Raw genomic sequence first — 21,948 nt, 5'->3', positions numbered from 1 at the left:
CCGACTTCTAATAGCACAGAGAGGTGATAACATTTTTTGTATTAACTCCATTGAACAACATTTTTTGGGGTAAACTCTGCTTATAAACAATTGTATTCAATAATATTGTTCAATTCTGGATACAAAATTTATAATGCATCAAGATTAAGTACATTTTATTGTTTCAATTGTATATAGAATATAATAATATAAAGTGATAGGAATTTCTATCACATTAGTATTACTAATGCATTCGCTTAATGAATAATCAGTATTTGACCGACGTTAACCTTTACCTGAAATGAATTTTAAAAATCCAATATTGTTATTTCTGTAAAGATATTGAAACTGTTTCGCACCTATTTATAGAATGTCCTTTTGTAGTCCCACCTATTTATAGAATGTCCTTTTGTAGTCCCCTCAATAAAACTGTTATATATTTGTTAAATATTGCCTCAGAATCAAAAATCACTCTTTCTGAAAAGATGTTTAGTTTTTTTTTATTTTAAAGCAGATAGTGCTGGACATAATTACACAATTTTAGTGATCTTATCTATTTCCAGATTGCTATTTGGCATTTGCAAAATCAAACAAAACATCATAAAAAACAGTTTAAAGTTATCGATGGTCTGACTATGTTTTTGTCATTATTTTGATTTAGAATTTTTGTTGACTTTAAAAGATTGAATTACTCTCAATTTGCTGAATCATGGGGATTGTATGATATTATCGCCCCTGTTAATAATGAACTTGTTTTCGGGGCAGATAGTTTTGTTGAATTTTATGTTAAAAAATTTAAACTGTAATTGTTTTACTTTTGAACATGATTGATGTCCCATTCAGCCAGGAAATGTTGAAACTCCTGGGAACTGTAATAGCTAACGCCATCAGAGACTCCCTCCCTCCCTCACATCATCACATCCCACTTAGTAATATCTTTTTACATTTATCATTGTTTGATGAAAAAATATTAGAACTAAGGTCTGATGAATGAATGGACATGATACAATTTATTACATTTCGGGGTTTTATTACAAAACGGGTTGTTACTGTCGACCCGAAATGTAATAATGCATCGCAACCCACTTTGTAATAAATTATTACATTCATGATTTGTTGATGGAGTCTATAAGAACAAAGGTCGGGGGAACAGTCAATACCTACTCTAATACTAATTTAAAATTGAAAATAACTTTAAACAAGACTGTATCTCGTACTTTATCGGACATGGTACAATTGATTACATTTCGGGTTTTGATTACAAAACGGGTTGTTACTGTCAACCCGAAATGTAAAATGCATCGCAACCCACTTTGTAATAAATTATTACATTCATGATTTGCTGATGGAGTCTATAAGAACAAAGGTCGGGGGAATACCTACCCTTAATACCTACTCTAAATACCTACTCTAAACAGTGTCAATGCCTACTCTAAAACTAATTTAAACTTGAAATTGAATTTAAACAATACTGTATCTGGGACTTTATCGAACATGGTACAATTGATTACATTTCGGGTTTTTATTACAAAACGGGTTGTTACTGTCGACCCGGAATGCATCGCAACCCACTTTGTAATAAATTATTACATTCATGATTTGTTGATGGAGTCTTTAAGAACAAAGGTCGGGGGAACAGTCAACACCTACTCTAAAACTAATTTAAATATGGAAATAACTTCTAAAAAAGTCTGTCTCTCTGATTTAATGGACATGATAAAATTTATTACATTTCGGTTTTTAATTACAAAACGGGTTGTTACTGTCGACCCGAAATGTAATAATGCATTGCAACCCACTTTGTAATAATTATTACAATTCGGGTTTTTATTACAAACCGGTTGTAACATAGCTTCAACATCATATGCAGGTGTGTTCTTTATAACTTTAGTTGTTAATATTTTCTTTTCGGGGAAACAAATAATTGGTGGCGATCATCTTGAATTTGGAAGTAATCTTTGCCTTTGGGGTTGGATCTCATGTTGATTAATTTAGTTTTGCATTAATATGTAACTGTACCAAATATGACGCTTTCACCATTTTGTGAACAGACTATCCGCTATAGTAATAAAATGTTCATACACACGATGAAATCCCGATAATGTGTCATTTGGTGCTCATTTTGCGTACAGGTAACTCTACATTCCTTGACGTAATTTTGGTAAGAATTCTAAACCGTGATTGAGGCATTTTCCATCATCTGCAATACTATTTCTGATTTTATTGTACATGATAATCTGCATGTAAATGTTACCGTTTATTACACTGGTTTTATCTTGCTGCATTTAGGTACTTGCTGTAGATTTGGTCATCACACGTGGCACTTCTAAATATACGAATTTGATTTTCAGAGTTGATATCAATAACATGACATTTGTTAAATATACAATCGTGTATCATAGAATTGTTTCAAGTTTTTTACTGTTTGTTTTCTCGAGACATCAATTGCCGAGGGTTTAAGGCTGATGTTTGTTTTCTCGAGACATCAATTGCCGAGGGTTTAAGGCTGATGTTTGTTTTCTCGAGACATCAATTGCCGAGGGTTTAAGGCTGATGCTACATTGGAACTTGGACCTACTTTGCCACTCGAATCAACTGCTTTTATAGCAAATGCTAATGTTTTTGACACGCGCTTTGGCATCCAAAGCTTCACTTCCTGTCCATAACCGGAAGTGCTTCTGTCGAAGCGTTCCATCTCAACGTTTCCTGTTCCATTATAGAGACCCGTGTCCGTGAAGTCAAGAAACGCTCGAACGTCGTTGATGTCATAGCCAACGTAAATAGTATAAGATATATCTGCAAATTAAAAACAACTATATTTCTATTGTAAACAATTTTTCAAACAGAATACGGATTTTAAACCAATTAACAGTGTTGTGCGAAATAGAAAATATAATGCATCTCTGGCTTTTATGAAGTGTTGTTTTCAATGATAACAAACAACAACAATTGTATTGGAGTTTTGTTGTTGTTGTTTTTTTTAAAGTTTGTTCTCATTAAATATTTACACTGCGAAGCTGGGTGCTTGTTTGTTAATTTTTAACGTGTAAGTCTTAATGAACCCTTATACAGTTTAGGTTTACAATATTTATATTGCTCAACATAACATGTACAATAAAATCATTTCTCAGCCACACACACACACACACACACACACACACACACACACACATATATATATATGGAAACTCGACGCTCTAGCTAAAACTTGTTTGTTCAATTTGATAAACATTATAATTGTGAAATAATATTTATATAATTTAAATAAGCTTATAAATATTTGTATAATTGTTATGGCTGTGTGTAATGCTGCCAGTAAACCATACAAACACTTAACGCATACCATGCCCGTGGTTTACGTCGTCAGCAGCCGATGCCCATGTCAGCACCACAGTACGTCGGTACTTCAGGGAGAGTGTTGCCCGAAGGTCATGTACTCTACTGGGTGGCACTGACATTGTGAGCAAATTCTGTTCATCTTTTATCGCTTTGTCCGGAAGGTAAACCACGCCCCCGTACACGTGTCGCTCAACTCCGCCATTAACGGAACGCTTTGTCACATGTTTATTTAATCGACCTTGAAAAGGTAAGGTAAACTTTATACAGGCGAATATGATCTTTAAGAAGTTCTTTAAGTTGCATGTCAGTCTCCTTACAGACGTGTTGGTCTTTAACAGCGGCATTAAAACAGTCAACATACTATTAAAGCAAGTAGCCAATTCAAACTGTATTTAAGTCGAGTCGCGTCATGCGAAAAAAGGTTTTATGCAATATGCGCCCAGCGCAGCTCTAGACCAGCCTGCAAATTTGCGCAGTCTATTCAAGAGCTAACTGTCCTATTACTGTCCTATAAATAGTAACGCAAGATTCGTTGTCTTAACCCTTTCTTACTCAGAAGCAGAGTGAAAATGGATATTTGCAAATAACATAAAATCAGAACAGCCTGCGAGTAGCTCGCAGTCTGTTCATGTTTTATGCTGTTTGCTACTCATCAGTATCTTAGGGTTGGAAATAAAGCCTTTCAAATTTGAATATATTAAGAAAGGACTTCAATTTTATGTGATTAGCTTAAAGACTTCAAATGCGTCAACGTGTGTTTCTGTGTGGTAAATGGTAAATAGCAGAGACGGCACTCCTGACCTGATGACGTGAATGCGAATGAAAGTGTAGCATGACTCGGCTCAAAATACAACAGTGATTATTTAACACAGCATGAACACCGAAAACTTCACAACAAACCAATGGCCGAATACCGTAAGCAAAATAAAAAACCTTTTAAGTAATACCTTTTAAAGAAACAGTTTGATAAAAGAAAGACATTTAGTCATTAAGAACTGCACACGTGTGGAATAAGCGGAATGTTTGTCTTTCGCGTTTTTTACTTACGTTTAGTCATATCAATGGAAAACGTTTCTTCTTTCGTGTGGACGTCACGCATTCCATACCCGTGAATGACAAATGTAACATGATGGAGACCGACGTCAGTAAAGCGTGAATATTCTCGGGAATACACTCCATCGTGTTTGGTGATATCAGCTCCTACGATAATAACACATGTATGATATATGCCGGGAATGTCAATATGAGGAGAAAATATTATATTAAGAAGACTGCACGTACATGTATGTGTTCAGAAAGCAAAGAAAATGCAAAAACACTACATTTATAGCTTATTATAAACACTTTTCTAGGACAACAGCTAGATAGAAAAGCTCAGCCTTCTCTTGATGAAAAGCTAAACTAAAAAGAATAACGTTCTTAGTTTTCTATAACCTTATCGGTTATCGTGAGAAAATATCATGCATGTTAGAAATAGTCCAACTTTTGAGACAATTAAGTTCAAACCTGCTCCATTGTCAAATAGCTGTAAAGTCAACGTCTTATGCCCGGGCGTTTCAACGTAAGCACTGACATTTAGACCAACAACCGGATGTACTCCCTGCGTGACGTCAACATGCATAGAAACGATGTTAGGGCCTTGTGACGTAATCTTGACGGACGTTTTAACGTTGATTGAATCGTGGCGCTCATGGCTAGATGAAGAGATTACTGTCAGTCTTACTTTCTGAGAATCCTTTGCAGTTTGGTGAATTTTAAACTTCCACAGTCCGACCTTAAACAAATGACACAAATTATATATGCAACAGTACACCTGACCAATACATATTATATTAGATATTTAATTAAAGTAAATTGATGAGCATTTAAATGTATTGTCAATATATCAGGAAAATTCATATTTTAATATACCGACTATGTCTTTCAAAAATGCCTCCAACATCAACAGCGTCATTAGCAATCTTAACTGTACAAATAACACCCACCATCTCTTTCAGTAATAACTAAAGCAAATTCAACATCAACAATCAACAATTGTATCCTTAAAACCACCGCAAGAGTACGACTAAAACGATAATATTTGAGTTATCAATTTGAAACACACCTCTGTAAAATGAAAGTGAAACTGAATCATTTTGAAATCTATGTCCACGTGATATGTGTCTGTGTTCATGTCGAAAATGGCGCCTGAAGGAGAGCTAAGATCGATGGACGGAACTTCATCTTCGTATAGGAAGATGAAAGTCATATGGCGGGCCAGCGTCTCGTCTACACCGACTTCTCCTTCAATCGGTTCAAGACCATTAAGTATGATTTCGCGTTGTGTAATCTGTATATAAAAAAACGACATAAAACATTTTTATTACAAAAAAAAATAATTCAGATTATTTTTTTAATAAGCTGCTTGATTAGTAATACATACTTATGGACTATATATTAAATTGTGTTAAGCGATATGTCTTGAATATCAAATAAGTAGTTTTCTTGTTTACGTCATGAATATGTATGATCGTATGATAAAATCGACATAACAATCATTTATAATTAACGCTTACTATAGTATAACGCTCATGAAGGTCGCTAAAGATGGACGTTCTCATGTGGTCAAGCATCTGATGTACGTAAACTTGACCTTCGACATGCACACGTCCTTGGTGGTGGAATTTTGAATGGATTTCTATAGACAGAACATAAAAATAGTCCGTTGTTAACCCATTTATGCCTAGCGTCCAGAAAAAAGGCATTTGCAAACAGCGTAGACCCAGATGAGACGCCGCATGATGCGGCGTCTCATCAGGGATGCGCTGTTTGCTTAAAGGAATTTCAGTAAGAAATATTCTAGATATAGAAATAAATATACTAGACGTCCCTAATTTTGGAAATAAATTGATCCAATTTAGAAGGATGGGAGAGTCCACTAGGCATAAATGGGTTAATTACCCAAGTACCCCGAAAACGATCCAAAACGGAACAATATATTTCCCAACGTAGAATTATGAATCGAAGTTGGTTTTTTAATGAAACTTTCGGGTCAACGCAGTTTTAATTATATTGCATCCTGGTTATCGAAAAATATAAATGCGCCAATAGATCTTGTTGTGTTTAATAATAAATCTTTATAAAAAACACAACCGCCTGTTTGACGCATTGAACCACGTTCGAATTGTGTTATTCTAACTCACGATGTACGAAAACACAACAACATAAGAATAGTGAATGGAGAAGAAAAACAGTTTTTGTTTTTGTTTAACAACATACAGGGTATCGAACCCAGAACACTGCAATTCGAAAATCATATATATATCACATCACAGAAAGTTATTTACAAATAGTTGCGGACAGATGCTCTGACGTACAACAAACTGTCAATAATTGTGACAAAAGACAGTAAGAAACTATATGAAGGTAAACTAGGTGACATTTTAATTAATAAAAAACTAGTCGAGCAATACAAAAACAGTTATTTGTTTGCGATATGCCTCGACACATCTCATTACGGCTGACCACAGAAAGCACGTTTGTAAACAGAGCAATAGCTAGCATGTTGTTTGTGACGATATTGTTAATTGTTTTGGCGAATACGAGCTGTCGGAGTACCGGTCATCATTGCCCGGCGACGGTCGGTCACAATCAGCGCCGGATAGACATGTGTATGCGGCGATTGAAGGGCCTGATAGACGTAATCTGCGAGATTTCAGAAGGTGGGCAATCGTTATTTCATTTCCTATTTCGTATAATTTTAAGTTTAAGTTTACTGCATATGGCTTATTAAAATATCTTTTAGAAAACCATAAATTGTCCCTCAGGCCTGTTTGTGTACATGTGTTTGTTTTTTTTTACAATATAAATTTTGAAACAAGTAAATATTTATTAATTGAATTTAATATTTGCCATTTGCTATCTGAAAAGACTGAAAACACTGGATTTCAAATAAAATATATGATCTGATCACTTAAGTATTACATAATTTAATATACCTATTATAGTTGTGTGACTACGATATCATGATTTCACGAGGTGTCAAAAGTTAACAGTCATAACTGCAGACTCACATTTGTAAAAGTCGGTTAGTCTGTTAGTTGTTTACTACACGAAAACAAAAATTTAAAAATCATTTTAAATGGGTTTTAATTTGTAGAACCAAATAAATGTATATCCAGAATACATCAATTACGTTTGAATTTAAGAACATTTACAGAAACATGTACTTTAAAGATATATTCGCTTTAAAGGCTTTGTGTATAGAGTTTGTTTTTACTTTTTATTAAAGGGGCCTTTTCACGTTTGGGTAAATTGAACAAAGTTGTTTCAGATTCGCAAATTTTCGTTCTAGTTATGATATTTGTGAGGAAACAGTAATACTAAACATTTACCATGCGCTAAAATAACCATTATATGCATCTTTTGACGGTTTAAAAACCTGAAAATTGTAAAGCGTTGTAACGCGAAACGAATTAATAATTTGGAGAGTTCTGTTGTTGTCGCTATATTTTGTGAAACTACAAGGATTACTTATTTAGAGTATAAAATACATTGTTCATTGTATTTGGCAGGATGGCCGAGTGGTCTAAGTCGTAGGCTTTTTACTCAAGGGGTCAATGGTTCGAACCCTGCCGAGGTTTACTTGGTGTCTATTTTTTAATTTTATTCTTGATTTTTTTACTGGAGCTTTTTAGAATCAATGTTTATATTTATCAATATAACGCATTTAATGACAAACTTCAAAACATGCCAAAATCTGTGAAAATGCCCCTTTAAAGTTTGCAGTCAATAAGCGCTCTTGTATAGTTTGTTTGAAAATTTATTCAATAACGGCGGTGATATCATTTCTTATTGTGGTTAAATAAAGTGATTGTTTATGTCAAACAACGCCGACTTATTGTTACATAAAGTTGTTTTGTCAGACTCGACAGCGAACGTCAACAAAGGAATAATTAACATCCTTCAGTACAGACATGTATGCTAACCAAACGCATGCGCACTAAGGTGCACAGCTATTTGACACTGTTCAAATCCATACTTATTAACCTACACTAATTGGCTTTTACGGTAATAAGTTTTCCTCCATAAAATGCATATGTAATCAGAGTATACACGTGTTTGTAATAAACGTTTCCTTTTTAATGTATTACTCACGACGTTATGTAAGCGTTCAACAGCCACAGTACATGTATTGCATTAAAATGACTTAATGACAATTTAAACAATCTCAAACTGACATGAACTGTTTTTTATTTATTGTTCTATTGTATCTATACATTCAGAACCACATGATCAGCCATCAAGTCACACGCGCCACGCATCGAGAACGCCACATGGGACACATGCCAGCACGTGGCACTCGGACATGTTCCACGACATGTGCACTTGTTGCCTCCGTCAATGCTCAATGCAAGAGATTCAGTCATGGTGTACAAGGCATCCGCGCAATTGAGGATACACGAGCCAAAAGTTTTTAAGTAAATAAAAAAAACAATCGATGCATGTCTTGTTATTGAAAATTCCTTGTAAGTTACTTTTGTACGTGTGTTGGTTTTTTATTTTGTAAAAACTGAGTTCGGAGCCGTTTTGCAAACCCGAGCTTAGGCTATCTAACGATTTTCATTTTAATAAGAATATGCGACGACTTGCAGTAACCTTCCAAATCTCTAGTTATTTATATTGATGTAATTTAAGCTTATAACTAAACAAACATGAACAACGAATTAAAACTCAACCTTTGAAACCAAAACAGTTAATGGTGGACATAACACATTAGGATCGGTCTGGTAAGTGGAAATAAACAACTTTGTTGACACTTATAACGTTACAATAGAACCAATAAAAAATGTATAATTGTTAGTGTTATTATTTGTGTCTTGCTCTGTGAAAATTGGGCAAATGCGTGTGCGTAAAGTGTCGTCCCAGAATAGCGTGTGCAGTCCGCACAGGCTAATCAGGGACGACACTATCCGCTTAAATGGTATTTTTCGTTCAAAGGGAGTCCCTTTTTACCGAAAATCTAGTTTAAGAGGAAATTGTCGTCCCTGATTAGCCTGTGCGGACTGCACAGGCTAATTTGGGACGAAACTTTACGCACATGCATTATGCCCAGTTTTCTCAGAACAAGACACATTTAAACAGATAATGCAGAAACCGACTGACATGTCGATTCACAAGCGATATCTCCATTTCCGACATAACCATGTCCATGTAGTGAGCAAGGGGTAACGCGTCGGGTTTGAAATAGTGTTCATGCTGTTTTTTATTCAAAGTTTTTAAATAAAGGTCATCACCTTTATGTTTTTATCGGGTAATATTTTATACAATATGAATAAACGTAAGTTCAATAATGACATTTAAGAGAGTTCATTGTTAAATTACAGCCACTATTAAGACACCCAAGTAAAGACAAACTATGTCTTCTCGAAAAAAAACTGAACTTAAGTTAAAAGTCTATCGATTTGAATATAATTAGTGCAATTTCAACTTTCCTTTTTATAAAAATCATGCTCGATTATACACTTACCGGAAATGACTCGTTTGTCCTCGAAGCCTCGTGGTATTACCACGTGAACGTTTTGTTTTTTCAGGGCATGTGTCGCTGAGGTCATATTTTGTGTCACTAAAATAACGTGTTCATCAGTAACAAAGTCTGTCTCACTTAACACTTTTCCCTGTGAAAAAAAAACACGAAAGTTGTAGACATGTTTATATTTGTACTGGTAAAGAAGAAAGAAAGGAGTTGATTTGAAAGTAAAGGGTTCATCAGAACAGATTTGAGCCGCGTGAAGCGAAACGGTTCTTGTGACATATACGGCTAGCCGTAGGCTGGGAATTCGCCCATTCTAGTTAAGAGCTGTCCGCTAATAATACCACGAAACTTTGCGTAACTTTACAGCGGACAGGTCCTTACCAGACGGCGCGGATGGCCTTAAATGGCACAAGACTATTACGAACGTATTTGATTGTTATGGAAATAAGGCGTCGTCTTTTTAATAAAATGCAAACATTGATGTGGTGCATGTTGTGTCAGTCTTGAATAGAGTCTAAGCTCTATGGTTTTTTGCATCGTTGTTTGTTTATTTTTGTATTTGTTAACGTTTCAATCGTCAACCAATTAAACCATTCAAGCTATAACTGAACCGGTTCTCAACAGTAAAAACACAATGAAGACATTCGTTTTCTTATTTCCGCGTTACCTGCACATGGACTAATTGGATGTCATTACGCGACGTCTCGCGCTTTAAACGACCAATGGCAAGCAAGCTTTCCTCTGTGACCTTTGGTGACTGAAACATGTAAAAAGTCATACATATAAATTTCCACGCGGATAAATTGCAAACTCAATGTTTTAGACAGTTAAAATAATTGTCATCCAACTAAACTTACGACGTGAATGACTTAAAATATGAACATCATTTTTTACAATCTTCAAAATTAGAAATCGCGCATTAATTGTAAATATGCCTGCTAAAAACGCAATAGATATATCAATTTACAACCATTAAAGGTTTCAGCTCATTGGCAACTGGAGTGACAGGTGTGTATTTTATTACTTAGCTTACTGATGTTGTGGGATGTAAGGCCTGTGATTATAAAGAGCCAATTTGAAATATACTGATGACATCGTAGAACATTTGCTAATGGTAAATGGTATACGTCGTTCTACTACGATATGTATAACATGTATTAGTATTTACTACTTAAAACAGAGAAATATTCTGTATATACTACCTCCGACTCGACGAATACAAGCGCCCTCTTCCGGCGCGCAGACGCCCTCATGATCTTGAATGTGGGGGTCAGCTGTTGATCCAATAGAAAACGCGGTGGGTTATTGCCGCCTGGGAAAAAATATGTGGTTATGGATCGTGCCGTTATTAAATACATATAAGTAAGTTCCTGAAATATCACCGCTGCTTATTTTTTTTTATTTGAACCGGAACAAAAAGTTACATGATGACTAATGGGACACACATTCAATCATTTATGTTTCGAAAATAATACTTAGTGCGCGATTAACCGCATTTATGGGACGGTCATAAGCATCTATAATTTGCAACAGTCATGTGGCTAACAGTTACATGGGTTACATATATTTAGATTGGTTCTGTGTTGCATTGAACTTAAGTCACGTCATCTTGGATGCAGTTACATTGTGCTGTATGATACTAGTATATTATACAAAGCCCACCGGTTTCGTTTCACTACGCAGGACTCTAAAGTCTATCGTGTTGGTTACAAATACAACAAATTATTGGTAACAAAACACCTTCTGTCGAAGACCGGTTGGTACTTGTTACATTACACCTAACAGCTCCTACAACTTCCTTCCATTCTTGGCGAAGTGACAATTGTTGTGAATGTATTTTGTATTCGATGTTTGGCTATATAAATGTTGACATAGCTTTGTCCTTACAAATGCCGGTTTACATTTATAGGTTACAGTACACTAAATAACCGTTTCATGAAGGGCTGTACTCTCTAAAAAAATACCATATTTGACAGGAAGGAATGTTTTACACTTTTATCTAGTATTCGGGTGTTATCTTTCGGAGATAATGGTAGGGCATGAATAGGTGTTCACCACTGAATCCCTGAAATATGATAAACTTGAAGACTATAGTAAACAATCGCACTGAAAAAGGTTACACTCCACTAAGAAACGGCCGGAAAAAAAACTTGCAAAAACAGTCGATTTTGATTTGTGTCAAGTTCTTTCTTGCATAGAACATGACATATCTTTTTTATTGCATAAATCGATTCCGCTTAGAATGGCTTTTAAGAAAAGGTATGGTTATCGGGGTCTCCATGTGCAAAATGTTGCATTTATTTTGGCCTAAAGTTGTCGCTTTCACATTGAATTATATAGAGAAACTATTTAGTGTATTCTGACCTATATCAATTTAACGTGGTGGTTACACTACACTTACTGTCTAAGTCTGGCGTGGAGGTATCAATATACCTACCGGTTAATTGTGTACACACCGGTCTTACTGACGTCACCATCTATGTATAGAATGCCTACCGGTTAAAGACTGGCGAAGTCACGGATATCGGTCACAGAACACCTATCGGTAAAACTCCGGCGTGCTGCTTACACTCCAGGTTACAATATACTAAATACTTATGGTGTTCAATGCTATACCTTCTAAAAACAAAATCTTCATTTATTTGAAGACACAATTCTCTGTACGGGCACTTGCCAATACTTGATTGTTGAATAGTTCTGTGTTCATGTGGTAGGGAAAACATTGTTGTATACTACAAATTCACTGTTTTGCTTTTAGGTTGGAGACTACATGAGACGTTGACAGTTGGCGGGAAACCATCATCAACTGGAGAGATGCCGATAAAAAGATGGCCATAAAACAGTGACCGCTGATTCGCATTGAGTTATTTCTTACATACTGGATGACCTATCTTTTTAATTGTTTAAATCATTGCGGCTTGGAATGCTCTTTGAGAAAAGGTATGGTTTATATGGGGGTGCCTACGCGCAAAAGTTTTACTTTATTTTTGGTTAAAGTTATTGCTTTTACATTGGATTTGTGTAGGAAATCTTTTAGTATATTGTGACCTCCACCTACCGGCGAAGCCTGGCGTGGTGCTTACACTCCGCCTAATGGTTGAAGTCCTGCATATCGTTTACAGAACAAATACCTGCGAAGTCAGGCGTGCTTGTCACAATGTCCCAGGTGCTCCGGTGGCCGCACAACCTGTTGTGTTTACTCGGGGCTTCATAATTATGGACGGTCATGTAATTGGTTCGATTATCGTCGCAAAATGTCTCCAACTGAAACAATGGAAAAATCGAAGTTTGTCGCACACAATTATTAATGTATTGTTGTTTTTATGGTAATATTTTTGTTGATGTTGTTTGAATTATTATAATTATATTGATCCGCACTATTAGTTTCCGTTTAATCTAATATTTTAATTAGTTTTTTCTGTTATAAGTTTCAGCTTTTAAATCCGTTGGTGTTTGAGACCACAGGTGGTAAGCGTGGGGCTATGATATTAATTAGTGAAAACATCATTTTGAATGACAAATAATCATATTATAACGAAAAATTAAATTTTATTAAAAAAAAATCACTATCAAATATATATATAACAAGGTATGCAACTCAAAATCACCCCAAAACGGGGTGCATCGCTTTGAACAGCCATATCTTCATCAATTGTGCAGCGATTTTCACGATCTCGGTCTTATTCAACGCAGAAATGAATTTCCTTTCTGGAATGTTTATGTCTTGCAATATTTTTACAAATGCTGGGTCAACTTTTAAGAAATAACACGATACACAACTCGCATGACCCAGTTGACAATGATCATGCAGTCTTTAAGACTGAAATCTTCACGGAGTAAAGGGCATCTTCCCTACAAAGTTCATGTACCTCGATACCATAATTCAATAATACGTATGAAAAAATATTATTACCGTTCTTGTCGTTACATTATGCATCAAGACTAACTGTCCAGCGCCGTTTGAAACCTTTGTTTACATACATTTCAACTAACTGACATTTTAAACAAACGAGTGATTTCATTGGTCCAATGCGGAGGTGTGTCTTTACAACTGGAGATTTCATTCATAAAGACTGCATGATCATTGTCAACTGGGTCATGCGAGTTGTGTATCGTGTTATTTCTTAAAAGTTGACCCAGCATTTGTAAAAATATTGCAAAACATATACATTTCCAGAAAGAAAATTCATTTCTGCGTTGAATAAGACCGAGATCGTGAAAGTCGCTGCACAATTGATGAAGATATGGCTGTTCAAAGCGATGCACCCCGTTTTGGGGTGATTTTGAGTTGCATACCTTGTTATATATATATTTGATAGTGAATTTTTGTTTCAGAAAATATAATTTTTCGTTATAATATGATTATTTATCATTCAAAATGATGTTTTCACTAATTAATATCATAGCAACACGCTAACCACTTGTGTTTGAGACCATACTACATTATAAAAAATTGAAAATTCCCTTTGGACATCTGAAATTCGCGGGCAATCAGGCAAAAGCCTGTGAAATTTATTATAACGGAGTGTCTCTTACCGCAGTGATGTACTGATGGTCCATGATTGAGGCCTCTGCCCTTTGGCGGGTGGGGTAGGGGTTCCACACACAGTGCTTGTCGTACAGGCCCGTCAAGGGATCCAGTGAGTTGGCTGAATATATTTACATTCAATATTCAACATTGTTTAAGTATGCAATAATCACATTAAAATCACACCGTTTATTTTTACCTAATACGTAATTGAGCTGTTGTTTTATGAACATTTTCGCTAAAAAAAACAAGCTTTTTCAATATTTTTTTATTTAGAAGCCCTTTCTTTTTTTAAACTTAAGTATAACTTTGTAATTGTTTGCAACAAATAACAGCCGTATGAATCATGCAACTGTTTAGAAAAGTGTATAAATAGGACACGGATGGCATGGTTTCACGAATATAACTAAAGTTTACGTTACGTGACTCATGTCTTCAAAACTCTTGAAGCATATGATTATTAGTGTCGTGTTCTGAGAAAACTGGGCAAAATGCATGTGCGTAAAGTGTCGTCCCAGATTAACCTGTGCAGTCCACACAGGCTAATCAGGGACGACACTCTCCGCCTTAATTGGATTTTTGCTAAAAAGAAGTGACTTCATTTGAACGAAAAATGTTATAAAAGCGGAAAGCGGACTGCACATGCTAATCTGGGACGACAGTTTTTATCAGCATGCGACTCAATACTGTACAATTAATGCGTAAGTTCAATCTCTAGCCCCATGTTCAAAGCGTTCAATACACAAAGATAAGTGAGACTGACAGGCGAAAGCATTCCTTTACACCCAATCCCCTATAACATAGAGGCTCAGTACAAACTATTGTCAAAACTGAAACTACTTTATTAAAGCTTATGTCCAGAATGCTTTGTAACAAACTAATAATACCATGCTACTTTACAATGAACATGTCTAAATAGGTTGGTATGATGTTTTGTTTGTTTTTCCTTTTTTTACCAAACATTTGGGAATATGTTTCTAAAAAAGGTACATACATGGAAAAGGTCAAACAAATATTATTGAAGGTTTACAAACTGTCAACCCCGTTTGAAACTATCCATGTTTAATATAATCGTATTTTTAACTAAGAAAGCAATATAACTTCTAACAATATAATATACTAACTAATGTAACACGGCGTTGTGGACGAAGTGTCGTTGCGCTCGATAAGGCCCCGGATGAAGTAGATGCACTTGATGGCCTCGGGGATGCCGCTGTTGAAAGAGACGTAGAAGACCTCCTCGCCCTCCTCCGCGTACTCCTGGAACACGCCCCACCGGAACTGAGCGAACGCGTGGACCAGGTACTTAGCTGCGTGGAAAATATGAGCCGCGAATATAAAAGCAGATTCAACCATAACATTTGCTATCTTGAAAAGTTGTGTAGTAAGTTCTACAATGCTAATTGTGTAGTAAGTTCTACCATGCTAATTGCTAACCTTACAATGTGAGCTGCGTTCCGGGAAAACTGGGCTTAATGCGTGAGCGTAAAATATCGTCCCAGATTAGCCTGTGAAGCCCTTACATTTATAATGATAATACGCTGGTCGTTTTTGTAACAATATCACCATCAAACCCAGAGATCCGACAGGTTCCGAGCGTTTCTCGTCATAAATGCCGGCCGCACTCTATGTGATGATGTTCGAATAAATCAATTTCGTTATTATACATTATTCTACGTCGTAGTATGTGTTCGTTACAGAAAATCAAGTATACGGTGGCTATTTTTTTACAGATAAAATACCTAATATTCATTATATTTCATAAAAGTTAAAGTTACGGATCTTTTAAATGCAATGTGCAATTTAACTCATACTCATAGGGGAGGAAACCACTGTGAAAGTTTGCGTCAAACCTTACTGTTTGGTTTACTAGCCTATCGCTTCCCATAATCTTCCTGCAAGTACGTGTACAATGTTGGCTGGTTTCTGATATATCATCCGGCATGTTCGTTGATTGAAGGGTCGGAAATACGAGTACACAGCCAAACGACTATAGGGCAAAAAATGTCGTATTGTGTACTAATCTGAAAATTGTTTTTCTGACGGATAAATGTTCTTTCGTGTCACGCGTGGATGACCTTGTTTCAACCACGCAAACACGCCATAACAGTATAGCAGAAATCAGCCACCATCATTTATAGCTGTGTGTGTGTAAAATTCAAAATAACAAAATCAAGATCTAAATATTGACAAAAGAATAACATAAACAACAGTGTACATCTGGGGGCCGTTTTATTAACGGCTGCAGCGCAGTTGCAGTTGCAGCTGCAACTTTTTAATGAAACGGACACAATGTTGCAAATTGCAATTATCAGCAAATTTGCAACTGCGCTGCAACCGTTAATGAAACGGCCCCTAAACAACACTAATGAAAAACAAAATCCAGTAATTGTGTTTATCCATTTACCTGAGTTGTTCGTATACGGGTCAATAGTCGGATTTGTTAAAAAGTCCTTCGTGATGAGCACGTGCACCCCCTGTCTGCCACACCCTTCGTAGGAGCGCGTCTGGGGAAGACTGCGTTTCCCGCGGATCGGATCAGTTATGACAATGTCAGCCATATTAAGGGTCTCTGACGTCACATGGTCGTATGCGGCGTGCGGCGTCCATGTCGAAGGTAGCAGGATCTTGATTTCTTTAAAATATGCCCTTTGTCGCGTGGCCTTGTACAGGTATTTGGAGGCCTCTTCTAACGTATTCTGAACGAATGGGACATCGGTTAATTCACGGTTTAACGTTCATATTGAACTAGTTTTGACGAATCTAATTTAGTACAAGTTGTTATAGCTACCAAATATTTCCTAAATTTAAAAGGTTCCATAACTTTATTGTTTAACATATCTGTCTTAGATGGGTTTGAACCTAGATTTATTGCGTTAATTATGTATACATGTACGTTGTTTACGCCTCAAACACAAAACATAGAAGGTACCTTGAGTGTGTCGATGAGCGCGGCATTCTCGGGAATACTCTCGTGTATGGCGACCACGACATTGGAGAACTCGTTGTTCTGAAGCACCATGGTGGAAGGCCGGCTGACGGCAGGGGACGCTGGCCGAACGGCGAAGTAGACGCATGTTAACGCCACGATCAACACATGCATTTTTGGTGCATTAAAAGAATTGTGCATTGTGTTATGGGTACGCGTATCCGTTGTATATGTTTAAAACATTAACACAGGTGCAATTTTCTTATTACCATCGATTCAGCTAAAGTGTTTTAAGGTGAGTGATGGTGATCTTAGGTATTGTTTATGTACATGATTGGTCAACAGCTTGTAGATTTGGTAGGCTAACCAGTCACATGTAGCACCGAACGGAGGCTAACAAGTCAAATAAAGCACTGAACGGAGGCTAACCAGTCTATTATAGTATCGAACGGAGGCTAACCAGTCTAATATAGTATCAAACGGAGGCCTACCAGTCGAATATAGCACCGAACGGAGGTTAACCAGTAGAATATTGTACCGAACGGAGGCTAACCAGTCGAATATAGTATCGAACGGTTGCTAAACAATCGAATATAGTATCGAACGGAGGCAAATCAGTCGAATAAAGATTCGAACGGAGGCTAACCAGTCAAATATAGCACCGAACGGAGGCTTACCGGTAGAATATAGTACCAAACGGGGCTAAACAATCGAATATTGTATCGAACGGAGGCTAAACAGTCGAATATAGTATCGAACGGATGCTAACCAGTCGAATAAAGTATCGCACGGAGGCTAACCAGTCAAATATAGCACTGAACGGAGGCTAACCAGTCGAATAAAGTATCGAACGGAGGCTAACCAGTCAAATATAGCACCGAACTGAGGCTAACCAGTCGAATATAGTATCAAACGGAGATGAAAACTTATAGAATAAATTCGTTTCAATTAATATCATCTAAAAACTGCTTCAACATTTTTACCTAACAAGAAGGCGATCTGTTTATAGGAGAAACGCGTAAGTTTATTAATTCAATGTAAATTTTCCTTTTTATTTTAGTATGAATAGCATGGATATGACACAGAGGTAAAATAAAGAATCGCATAATAAAGTTACTTTAACTTGTATAATGTCTACGTTTAGATCTTAAGCATACACTTACTTATATCAAACCGAAATGAATAGCATAATTATGCATATAATATTTATATATATATATATTTATTTATTTATTTATTTATTTATTAAATATTGGTGTACACAATCACAGTGTTATATCACTAGTTTACTCCATGTAGACACATTCAATATCACACAATGCATGAACTCGAATCCAAATGAAATGATGTGCCGTAGAAGAATAAAATTGTAATAATTATATATACTTATAGAATCATAAACCTGTTGACATTAAGTTTCGTTTAAAGATGCGTGTTCACAAATAACGTGATGCATCGAATTTGCCAGCGTAACTTAATCATAATTTCCCATCAAATGTTTGTCACAATTATAAAGAGCAGAAGCTCTAAAGGAAAACATATGTTTGATACGTTTGTATGATACTTCTGTCGAGGTATTCAATTTTGTTTTAAAAAGGGGTGCGATTCCGGCAATACATATTTTAATTGCTACAACTAAACTTCTTACTTAGTTACCTAGTTGATACGGATGAGCGTCATGTTTAAACAAATAAGCATTCTTGATTTGCCAGAGACAAGGGACGCGTTACCCTATACTAGTTAGTCAAGTTGTTTACTAATGGGCCGTTCGTCCATCATTGTACAATCATGACTTGATAACAAGCGTGTCGAACATGGAATTGCGACTCTACTGACAATTGCGACTCTACTGACAGGTGTAGTGCAAACAAAAACACCATGATATTATGTATTTTAAGTATATTCACAACGTTGAAATTTAAAATTAGAATTTGCAATAAACAATTCCAATTAGTAAGAATGTTCGTTTGAGAAAAATGTGTCTCTATACAATAAGTATTACTATGTATGTGTGTGTGTGTGTGTGTGTGTGTGTGTGTGTGTGTGTGCGTGCGTGCGTGCGTGCGTGCGTGTGTGTGTGTACTTTAATATACCTTATAAACAGATGCATTTCAGTATATAGTATAATCATTTTCCACTTCTGTCAAATCATTATTTATTTCACAGTGGATAAATTTCTTATTCACAATCTCGACAATCTTTAGCGAGTTCTTGATTACGTACCTGGCCTCGAGTGTCGGTTAGAAAATAGCATTCATCATGTTATTGAGTCAATTGAAAACGATGTTTCTCTATTTAATTCATTTATGTCTAGCGTCTAGAAAAAAGGACTTGCTAAACAGCTTTGACCCAGATGAGACGCCACATGATGCGGCGTCTCATCAGGGTCTGCGCTGTTTGCTTCAATGATTTTCTGTAAGAAATATTCTAAACATAGAAATAAATATACTAGACATCCCTAATTTTGGAAATAAATTGATCCATTTAGAAGGATGGGACAGTCCACTAGGCATAAATGGGTTAATTTGCTCGGATGCGTAGTTCTATGTGGAGATTTTGACAGTACAGTTGGTAATAAATGCGATTTAATCCTGTATGATTGTGTAAATAATTAAGTTGATGACCCTGACCATGCTCCTGAGTGCACCCCGACCGAGCCTCGGTTGATAATGGTCTGGATTAATAGCCACGTTTTAAAGGGATCTTTTCACGCTTTGGTAAATTGACAAAATTGAAAAAAGTTGTTTCAGATTCGCAAATGTTCGTTTTAGTTATGATATTTGTGAGGAAACAGTAATACTGAACATTTACCATGGTCTAATATAGCCATTATATTCATCTTTTGACGATTTTAAAACCTAAAAATTATAAAGCGTTGCAACGCGAAACGATTGAATAATTTGGAGAGTTCTGTTTTTGTCGTTAAATTTTGTGAAACTACGAAGATTGCTTATATAAGGTATAAAATACGTCAAATATGTGAACTCGGCGGAATAGCTCAGTAGGCTAAAGCGTTTTTACTTCAGGACTCTGGCAGGACTCCAGGGGTCACTGGTTCGAAACCTGGTCCGGGCAATGTTCTTTTCCTTTTTTTAATTTTATTCTTGATTTTTTACTGGAGCTTTTACGATCCAATGTTTACATTTATCGATATAAAGCATTAAATGAATAAGTTAAAAAAATGCCAAAATCTGTGAAAAGGCCCCTTTAAATTGATAGATCTGTGCAAAGCTGCGTCCCTACGTATTGTGAATATTCGTATATTTAAAACTAGTAACTACACGTTTTGTTCAAATAACGATTGTTCTGTTATCGAGTATCTTTTAGTGAATCTAGCTGTTATAATGAAGAAGCAGAATATTTGTGTACATATCACGATTCTAATAATTTAAATGGTTGTCTCTTGTTCAAAAAATCCTAAATGAAAATATGCGGCTCTCTGTAATTTACGTTGACATAATTAAATGTTTTTATTATTGTTATAGACAAGCACTTTGGCTACACATGTTTAAGACATTGATGGTAAACTATACTTAGCACTGTTGAAGACATGTACCAAAAAGTAAAATATTGTTTCCAGGTTTGTTCTTCCAATTCTGAATATTTCCATTACGCTGTTGATTTACGACAGGGGGGGGGGGGGGATGATGTCACCTCTTTTGTTTTCACTATTTGTTGATGATTTAGAGCTTTAATTGCAGTGTGACATTGAAGCAGGCTTTAGTATTGATGATATAAATTTGATTTTGTTGTTGTTCGCTGATGATATAGCTATCATATGTAAAACCCCTGTAGAAACTCAGAGGCATTTAGATATTTTGTTTTCATATCGTTGCACATGTGGTCTAACTGTAAATATAACAAAAACTAAAATAATGGTTATCCGAAAACGCGGGGCTTTATTAGCACATGAAAAATAGACATATAATACCCAACCAATCGACGTAGCTGATGATTTTGATTATCTAGGGACTATTTATAATTACACTGGGAACTTTTGTATAAACATCTCAATTGAAAGGCCTTATATGCTTTCAATGTTCTTTTCTGCAAATGCAACGGCGTTGATCTCTCGCCCAAAACTGTGTGTCAGCTATTCGATGCATTTGTAACACCAATACTATTATTGCGAAGTGTGGGGTAATACGAAACCAAAAGAACTACAAAGAATTTATCTTAAATTTTGTAAAAGATTATTAAGAGAAAGAAGCAATACGTGTTCTGCTGCAGTTTATGGTGAACTGGGCAGATATCCACTGTATATCCACAGATACACCAGAATAATTAAATATTGGTTTAAAATTAAAGACAGTGATAATATTATATTAAGTGTTGTTTATAACGAGGCTTTTAAAGACTGTATTAATAGAAAGAGGAATTGGGTAACACATTTTAAAAAATCTCCTGAATAACTATGGATTTGCATACATAATTGAATATTATCAGTTTGTTAACAAAAACACATTTCTCTGAGAATTAAAATGCAGAGTCATAGAATGTTTTAAACAAGATAGGTTGCACACACTTGAAAGCCCAGTTTTATTAGTGTACACAGAATTTAAAATATGGTTTGAATATAAACAAGAAATATCTTTAACAAGAGCTGTCACCATAGGATGACTTATGCCCCCTATAAACGCTTGATAGAAGTTATGAGCT

The 21,948-nt window shown here is 35.8% G+C and overlaps 1 protein-coding gene across 5 annotated transcripts in view; it reads right to left on the bottom strand.

Moving 5' to 3' along the window:
- LOC127881058 (calcium-activated chloride channel regulator 1-like) overlaps positions 1-18,855 on the bottom strand; it is a 45,909-nt gene extending 27,054 nt beyond the window's left edge. Inside the window, exons 1-16 of one of the 5 annotated variants that reach the window (XM_052428659.1) lie at positions 18,676-18,851; positions 17,293-17,682; positions 16,768-17,059; positions 15,485-15,670; positions 14,369-14,481; positions 12,964-13,096; positions 11,035-11,144; positions 10,500-10,589; positions 9,827-9,974; positions 5,874-5,995; positions 5,423-5,647; positions 4,825-5,092; positions 4,366-4,518; positions 3,323-3,556; positions 2,529-2,775; positions 1,669-2,440 (exon numbers count right to left, since the gene is read on the bottom strand). In XM_052428659.1, the coding sequence (XP_052284619.1) occupies positions 2,398-2,440; positions 2,529-2,775; positions 3,323-3,556; positions 4,366-4,518; positions 4,825-5,092; positions 5,423-5,647; positions 5,874-5,995; positions 9,827-9,974; positions 10,500-10,589; positions 11,035-11,144; positions 12,964-13,096; positions 14,369-14,481; positions 15,485-15,670; positions 16,768-17,059; positions 17,293-17,490 (2,562 nt within the window). In that variant the 5' untranslated portion in view covers positions 17,491-17,682; positions 18,676-18,851 and the 3' untranslated portion in view covers positions 1,669-2,397. The other 4 variants (XM_052428657.1, XM_052428658.1, XM_052428661.1 and 1 more) reach the window with 4 other exon arrangements.
- Positions 18,856-21,948: the final 3,093 nt, after the last annotated feature.

Source organism: Dreissena polymorpha, chromosome 5 (assembly GCF_020536995.1).
Source record: "Dreissena polymorpha isolate Duluth1 chromosome 5, UMN_Dpol_1.0, whole genome shotgun sequence".
Lineage (NCBI taxonomy): Eukaryota > Metazoa > Mollusca > Bivalvia > Myida > Dreissenidae > Dreissena > Dreissena polymorpha.
This window is presented reverse-complemented; position numbering and strand designations above follow the sequence as displayed.